The sequence below is a fragment of the Oncorhynchus mykiss genome, chromosome 10 (assembly GCF_057628025.1).
Source record: "Oncorhynchus mykiss isolate SJ-2025 chromosome 10, ASM5762802v1, whole genome shotgun sequence".
Taxonomy (NCBI): Eukaryota; Metazoa; Chordata; class Actinopteri; order Salmoniformes; family Salmonidae; genus Oncorhynchus; species Oncorhynchus mykiss.
Window position 1 is genome coordinate 81,655,912 of NC_143031.1, and position 9,174 is coordinate 81,665,085.

General features: G+C 44.0%; 1 protein-coding gene across 1 annotated transcript in view; it reads right to left on the reverse strand.

The window, feature by feature from the left end:
* The window catches only part of LOC110514272 (adhesion G protein-coupled receptor L3-like), a 310,536-nt gene extending 301,890 nt beyond the window's left edge, over positions 1-8,646 (reverse strand). Inside the window, exon 1 of the mRNA XM_090188086.1 lies at positions 8,013-8,646. Coding sequence (XP_090044212.1) covers positions 8,013-8,017 — 5 coding nt within the window. The 5' untranslated portion in view covers positions 8,018-8,646. The remainder of the gene's footprint in view (positions 1-8,012) is intronic.
* Positions 8,647-9,174: the final 528 nt, after the last annotated feature.

Below are 9,174 nucleotides of genomic sequence, written 5' to 3' on the forward strand. Positions count from 1 at the left end.
GTAGTGACACCTCTAGCAGGGAGATACAGTACCTTAGACCGCTGAACCAGGGTCTGTAGTGACACCTCTAGCAGGGAGATACAGTACCTTAGACCGCTGAACCAGGGTCTGTAGTGACGCCTCTAGCAGGGAGATACAGTACCTTAGACCGCTGAACCAGGGTCTGTAGTGACGCCTCTAGCAGGGAGATACAGTACCTTAGACCGCTGAACCAGGGTCTGTAGTGACGCCTCTAGCAGGGAGATACAGTACCTTAGACCGCTGAACCAGGGTCTGTAGTGACACCTCTAGCAGGGAGACACAGTACCTTAGACCGCTGAACCAGGGTCTGTAGTGACACCTCTAGCAGGGAGATACAGTACCTTAGACCGCTGTGCCAGGGTCTGTAGTGACACCTCTAGCAGGGAGACACAGTACCATAGACCGCTGTGCCAGGGTCTGTAGTGACACCTCTAGCAGGGAGACACAGTACCATAGACCGCTGTGCCAGGGTCTGTAGTGACACCTCTAGCAGGGAGATACAGTACCTTAGACCGCTGAACCAGGGTCTGTAGTGACACCTCTAGCAGGGAGATGCAGTACCTTAGACCGCTGTGCCAGGGTCTGTAGTGACACCTCTAGCAGGGAGACACAGTACCATAGACCGCTGAACCAGGGCCTGTAGTGACACCTCTAGCAGGGAGATACAGTACCATAGACCGTTGAACCAGGGTCTGTAGTGACACCTCTAGCAGGGAGACACAGTACCTTAGACCGCTGTGCCACGCCTCGCCAAGTTTAAAACTGCCAGGAGGATAGTAGTAACAGGCGCTGCATAACAACCATCAAGAGATTAAGAGCGTAGCCCGTGCCAACGCCGCCTCGGCGTTACGGCTGCATTTCACACTAAAGCCATAGCAGAACTTTACCACAATCATGGCTAGGTAGGTTGGCAGTATATAACAGTAGAGGCTTTGTCTCCGGCAAAACCGTTCATATAGAAAGAACAGTCTGGCAAAACCTTTCATATAGAAAGAACAGTCTGGCAAAACCGTTCATATAGAAAGAACAGTCTGGCAAAACCTTTCATATAGAAAGAACAGTCTGGCAAAACCTTTCATATAGAGAGAACAGTCTGGCAAAACCTTTCATATAGAGAGAACAGTCTGGCAAAACCTGTCATTGAGAGAACAGTCTGGTAAAACCTTTCATACAGAAAGAACAGTCTGGCAAAACCTGTCATTGAGAGAACAGTCTGGCAAAACCTTTCATACAGAAAGAACAGTCTGGCAAAACCTTTCATACAGAAAGAACAGTCTGGCAAAACCTGTCATTGAGAGAACAGTCTGGCAAAACCTTTCATACAGAAAGAACAGTCTGGCAAAACCTTTCATACAGAAAGAACAGTCTGGCAAAACCTTTCATACAGAAAGAACAGTCTGGCAAAACCTTTCATACAGAAAGAACAGTCTGGCAAAACCGTTCATACAGAAAGAACAGTCTGGCAAAACAAAAAAGTATTCTGGATGCTGAGGTTGGTGGGGAAAAAAACGGGTTGGTTTCAAAGGTGTATCTGTATCTGTTTGACACAGTGGAGGCTGGTTGGGAGGAGCTATAGAGGGACAGGCTCATTGTTATGGCTGGATGGAACTAATGGAACTGGAATGGATGGAATGGAGTCAAAACGTGTGTTCCGTATGTTTGATGTGTTCCAGCCATTACAATGGGCCTGTCCTCCTACGGCTCCTCCCACCAGCCTCCACTGGTGTGACAGACATTCAGCTCCACTCAGTCTACTAAACCATAGACCACATCTACCTCTAATTAATGGAGCAGCATAGACCACATCTACCTCTAATTAATGGAGCAGCACAGACCACATCTATCTAATGGAGTAACATAGACCACCTCTATCTAATGGAGAAGCATAGACCACATCTACCTCTATATAATGGAGTAGCATAGACCACATCTACCTCTATATAATGGAGTAGCATAGACCACATCTACCTCTATCGAATGGAGTAGCATAGACCACATATACCTCTATATAATGGAGTAGCATAGACCACATCTACCTCTATCGAATGGAGTAGCATAGACCACATCTACCTCTATCTAATGGAGTAGCATAGACCACATCTACCTCTATCTAATGGAGTAGCATAGACCACATCTACCTCTATCTAATGGAGTAGCATAGACCACATCTATCTAATGGAGTAGCATAGACCACCTCTATCTAATGGAGTAACATAGACCACATCTACCACATCACATGACCAGACCTAGTAATAAGGCTAGATCATATTGAGGTTTTACCAGACCAAACACTTCCCCCACCATTGTGACCTCAACTCCAATCTGGGTTAAGCAGGCCATCCCATTCATTCACACATTACGGGTTGTGCAGTGAGCTGATAGCTCCAGTCTGCTGTGAGATACAGAGCCTTCAGAGAGTATTAATACCTCTTGATTTATTCCACATTTTGTTGAGTTACAGCCTGAATTCAACATGGATTAAATATATTAGTTTTTTCTCTCACGCATCTACACACAATACCGCATAATAACAAAAGCGAAAACATGTTGTTTTTTTGTGTAATTTGGTGCAAATTTTATGAAAATTAAATTCAGAAATATGTAATTTACATAAGTATTCACACCACTTTGTTATGGGCTCAGGTGCATCTAAAATCCTTTGATCATCCACTACAACTTGATTGTTTCGGACATGATTTAGAAGGAAACAATCTTTGGCCTGATATGCAAAGCGCTATGTCCGCAGAAAACGAGGCACAGGTCATCACCCTTATAACACCATCCCCACCGTGAAGCAAGGTGGTGGCGGCAGCATCATGTTATGGGGATGATGTTCAGCGGCAGGGACTGGTAAGGATAGAGGGAACAACGAATGGAGCCAAATACAGGCAAATCCTTGATGAGAACCTGAACAAAATATTCTGTGGTCTAATGAGACAAAAATGTTACTTGTTGGCCTGAATGCAAAGCGCTTATGTCTGCAGGTCATCACCCTTATAACACCATCCCCACCGTGAAGCATGGTGGTGGCGGCAGCATCATGTTATGGGGATGCTGTTCAGCGGCACAGGCTTCACGGTAGGGATGGGGTTATAAGGGTGATGACCTGTGCCTGGTTTTCTGAGGGCAAACGACAGGTCGGGGGTGAAGATGTGCATTCCAACAGGACAATGACCACCAAGCATACAGCCACAGCATCACTGGAGCAGAACAATAATGTGAAAGTCCTTGAGTGGCTCAGCCAAAGCCCAGACTTGAATCCCGTTGAAAATCTGTGGAAAGACTTGAAGATTGCTGTTCACCACCGCCGCTCCCCGTCTAACAACAGAGCTTGAGAAAATCTGAAAGGAAGATTGGGAGAAAATCCCTAAATCCAGATGTAAAAAGCAACTGTAATCACCACCAAAGCTGCTTCTAAAAAGTATTTTCTCAGGGGTGTGAATACTGATGTAAACGAGATATCTGTATTTATTTTTCAGTACATTTGTAAAAAAAATAAAAAATCTAAAAACATGTTTTCACTTTGTCGTTATGCGGTATTGTGTGTAGATGGGTAAGAAAAAAAATATTTAATCCAATTTTTGAATTCAGGCTGAAACACAACAAAATGTGGAATACGTCAAGGAGTATGAATAGTTTCTGAAGGTCCACTGATTGGCTGATTTATGCTACACAAAGATAAATAACATATGTTTTGTTCTAAACTAATCCAATCTGTTAGTAGTTGGACTTATTGCACCAGTTACTGAGTTGGATCTTCCAGTTTAGACGACTGAGGTAGTCTCAGTATCTCTTCCTAACCCTGGCAGTCATTCTGAACGGAGGTTGTGGGTGAGTTAGATGTTCTAACTCTGGCTGGATTCCAATAGTAATTAAACATCACTTTGCAAACCAGCGTCAATTGAGTGCAGGTCCGATGTGGCCTGTAAACGAGGAGTTTCCTAACACCACTGTGTTACGATATAACTAGGCCCTCAAAATAAAGCCCTTATGATATATTACGCAATGAATTGTCGTAAATAATGACATTTTAAACGAAAATTAAGCTGGTGGAAATGTTCAGAGGGTTCTAGGAAGAACCCTTCAAAGATTAAACGGTTCTCAGTAGAACCCTTCAAAGATTAAACGGTTCTCAGTAGAACCCGTCAAAGATTAAACGGTTCTCAGTAGAACCCTTCAAAGATAAAACGGTTCTCAGTAGAACCCTTCAAAGAGGATTCTGAGTATAACCATATACAGGGGGTTCTAATGCAGAACCCTACTCAGCACCAAATACGCTTCTACTTAGTACCTTTCTTTCTAAGAGTGTAATGCACTATTTCCTGTGCACTATATAGGGAATAGGGTGCTATTTGGGATGCGCAGAGTGAGATATATTGTCTAGTTTTAGAGGATTTCTGTCTTCACACTTGACAGAGTATTTTAGATCTCTCATAGGGATGGCTGGGTGTATCCGACCTCATTATTTCAATTCAGGGATACGGATATATATTCAGATGTCTGGTTTAACAGTTAGGTTAGTTTTCCACTTTATAATTGGGCCTCTGACTTGATGTATTTATGTGACTGCCTGGGTTTTAAAGCCTGTTGAGTTAAAGTCTATGTAATAGTTTATAGGGAACTAATGCCAGTTCTTCAGTTCTTAGACGTGGTTTAAAATCACATCACACAATGCATTTAAAAATGATCATATGATCACATATTTCTTTATGCTCTAGAGAAAAATATGTTATTGCTATGAGTTGCATCACAACAACTTGAATAATACTTGGATATGCACTTGGATGATACGATGACCTGATTAGCTACCGCTATAGTCAGCAGAACGAAGAATGGAGACAAGAGTGTGGCTGGTTACTGTTGGGGGGGGGGGGCAGACAGTGTAATTAGGGTCCTGGCCTCAGATGCACTGGGGGGGGGGGGGGGGGGGGTTCAGACAGTGTAATTTAGGGTCCTGGCCTCAGATGCACTCTGACACCACTCAGACTGGCTGGGGGGGGGAGTCATTAGGGTCCTGGCCTCAGATGCATTGTGACATGACATGTCTTTAGTCTGGAGTAGAGAAAGGGTTAAGTTGTCCCTAAACACTGACCTAGGAACAGTTTGATGTTTAATGGGTTAAGTTGTCCCTAGATACTGACCTAGGAACAGTTTGATGTTTAATGGGTTAAGTTGTCCCTAGACACTGACCTAGGAACAGTTTGATGTTTAATGGGTTAAGTTGTCCCTAGATACTGACCTAGGAACAGTTTGATGTTTAATGGGTTAAGTTGTCCCTAGATACTGACCTAGGAACAGTTTGATGTTTAATGGGTTAAGTTGTCCCTAGACACTGACCTAGGAACAGTTTGATGTTTAATGGGTTAAGTTGTCCCTAGATACTGACCTAGGAACAGTTTGATGTTTAATGGGTTAAGTTGTCCCTAGACACTGACCTAGGAACAGTTTGATGTTTAATGGGTTAAGTTGTTCCTAGATACTGACCTAGGAACAGTTTGATGTTTAATGGGTTAAGTTGTCCCTAGATACTGACCTAGGAACAGTTTGATGTTTAATGAGTTAAGTTGTCCCTAGATACTGACCTAGGAACAGTTTGATGTTTAATGGGTTAAGTTGTCCCTAGATACTGACCTAGGAACAGTTAGATGTTTAATGAGTTAAGTTGTCCCTAGATACTGACCTAGGAACAGTTAGATGTTTAATGAGTTAAGTTGTCCCTAGACACTGACCTAGGAACAGTTTGATGTTTAATGGGTTCATTTGTCCCTAGACACTGACCTAGGAACAGGTTTATGCCCTCCCCCTTTAATGGTATAGGTTAGGGTTGAACATCTCCTGACTGTCTGAGCATATATGGGTTAATTTGTTCCTAGACACTGACCTAGGAACAGGTTTATGTCCTTCCCCTTTAATGGTACAGGTTAGAGTTGAGGAACTCCTGGAACAGTTGTAAGCCCTTCCCCTTTAATGGTATAGGTTAGAGTTGAGGAACTCCTGGAACAGTTGTAAGCCCTTCCCCTTTAATGGCACAGGTTAGAGTTGAGGAACTCCTGGAACAGTTGTAAGCCCTTCCCCTTTAATGGCACAGGTTAGAGTTGAGGAACTCCTGGAACAGTTGTAAGCCCTTCCCCTTTAATGGCACAGGTTAGAGTTGAGGAACTCCTGGAACAGTTGTAAGCCCTTCCCCTTTAATGGGGAACTCCTGACTCAGTACCTGTGGGATATGTAAAGGAGAGTGAACCAGGGCCTTTGTGATGTTTACAGTTACAAAAAGGTGACAGGGTTCAACATTTGACACATCTGGCATCTCTGACCAGCTGACCTGATCAAGAAGATCTATGGGCCCTCGTTACAAGGCCATAACTGGGGTCTGGGGACTTCCTGGTTAGGTCACATGATCGGGAAAACTCCCTACCCACAATCAGAATACTCACAATCCCAGGCAGTCTGAATGAACTATATGTGACAGACATTTGATCTCGTAGGATCTCTAAATCGAAGGTACGGCAAGCTAGCTACCACAAAGAGAACAATTGCCTATTCAGAGATGTTGTGTGTATATTGTGTGTGTATATTGTGTGTGTTATGTGTGTGTTATGTGTGTATATTGTGTGTGTTATGTGTGTATATTGTGTGTGCATGTGTGTGTGTGTGCATGTGTGCATGTGTGTGTGTGTGTGTGTGTGTGTGCATGTGCGTGTGTGTGTGTGTGTGCATGTGCGTGTGTGTGTGCGTGCGCGCGTGTGCGTGTTTCCCAAAGCCTCTCTGAGCATCAGTGAGATATATATCTGCAATCCTCTCTCTTCAGAACAGACAAACCAGTGTCCATGAATCATCTACAGTGAGACAAAGTTATCAGCCATTATAACATTACCAAGGCCCTCAGAAATGTAGCCTTTAAACGAAGTCGATTTAGTGCACTACTTTTCAGCAGGGCCCATAAAGGCTCTGGTCAAAAGTAGTGCACTATGTAGGGAATAGGGTGCCATAGAGCTCTGGTCTAAAGTAGTGCACTATGTAGGGAATAGGGTGCCATAGAGCTCTGGTCTAAAGTAGTGCACTATGTAGGGAATAGGGTTCTATAGGGCTCTGGTCTAAAGTAGTGCACTATATAGGGAATAGGGTGCCATCTGGAATGTAAACCTTAGATGATACAGTCTGGGGATCATAACGCAGTGGCAATCCATGTCAGTGGATGATAAATAACGACATGTCATTATCTCCTACCAGTCTATCATGTTATTGATTTCATTATTGATCGATATCGGACGCTGCATTTTTTTTTGCTGTTCATAAAATCAAGGTCATTTGTGCCTTGATATAAATACGAGGTTTATAATTCATTCAAGTCACACCGGGCACTTCCTGAAACATTGGCCTTGTTGATTTTTCACGAAACCTACTGAATCCATCTGGTATTGTTGGATGAAAATGGAGCGTTCAGGTTTCTGAACAACACACAAGTGGCTGGATATGGCTGCCATAACAACATGTTTCCACCCCCCCCCCCCCCCCCCCCCCGAGTCTCTCTCCCCCCGCACCGCATCCCTTCTCGGGTTGTTTTGAACCATGATAGAGCGGTGAGAATAGAATCTCATGACACCCACACAGGAGACACGAAAAGGAGCAGCTATTTTCAAACGCCATAAACAACTAGATTACTGTGTTTGTTATTACCCGCAGAGCGGCGGACATGTCGATGAAACGTTAGCTGAGGAAAGGTAAATAAGGAAAATGTGTTTCTATGGATTTATTTGGAGGAGCGATAAGGCGTTAGGAATGTGAGCGTATCTAACCAGCACCTCGCGCGGGGACGGGGAGCGACGCCCATTCCATCCCGTCACCGCTACCGAGCATCATCAGTCTCGAACACTGCTAACGGGAGAAGCTCGAGCCTACCGTATATCACCCCCACTACACAGTGCAGGCCACTTCTATTCTAACATCAACTAGGTCATTCATAACCGTAGAAAAACGATGCATTGACTTACCACATCTCACACGAAGCTGCAGCAATGGTCGCGCGCAGATCCAGGCATTGAAAGCGCAGTGTCTTTACAATTACCGTCGTCTCCCTTGTAACAGTCCAGAGTTCTTGCTTGGAAGCAAAAAAAATCCCCTCAAATGAATGAAAAATTAAGCAATTTGATTCCAAGTCAGCGATGCTTTTATATCGTCAAGGTAAATTCTGATTCCTCTTATAACAAAAAAAAAAAAAACGCTTATACGATATATAGTCTTCACAGTTCTTGATTGTAACATGGGCTAACGGACAACCTTTCGAAGGCTCAGTGTTTAGTATCCAGATCACTGTTCACAGAACGCCACCGGTGAAGGGGTACAGACCCCAACGCAACGAGTCCAGGATTGGAAGAGAGGACGGGAACACTATAGCTAAAGATCCACGAAGCCAGCTCTCTCTCCCTCTCTCTCTCTCTCTCTCTCTCTCTCTCTCAGATCTGTCTCTTTCTGTATTTCTCTCAGCTCTCTCCCTCTCTCTTAGCGGTCTTCAAAAACGTCCACGTAGAGAGCACGTTGACCTGTTCGCGGGAAGAGCAAAGGGGTCAAAAAAATGACAACCCAATTTGGAAGTGGATGCTCAGACGAGATCAGATTCGGATAAGTGGAGCGGAGCGCAGAGCGATGCAGGCGGGCACTTGTGGTGATGCCTCCTCGGGCAAGAAGAGGGGACCAAGTCAAAGGAAAACACGGAACTGGATCGTGGCTCAATAAGTGTGAGAGGGTTCCATCTGCTGTATGAATAGAATACATTAATCATGAAGCTCTTCATCCACATATACTGAAGTAAAATATAAACGCGACATGTAAAGTGTCGGTTCCACGTTTCATAAGCTGAAATACAAGATCCCGCAAATGTTCCATTCAGCGCACAAAAAAAAAACGTATTTCTCTAAAATGTTGTGCACAAATGTGCTTACATCCCTGTTGGTAAGCATTTATTCCTTTGCCCCAAGATAATCCATGCACCCGACAGGTGTGGCATATCCACCTTGTGCTGGGGACAATAAAACGCTGCTCTAAAATGTGCAGTTTTGTCACAACACAATGCCACAGATGTCTCAAGTTTTGAGGGAGCTTGCAATTGGTTAGCTGACTGGAGGAATGTTCATCAGAGCTGTTGCCAGATGATTT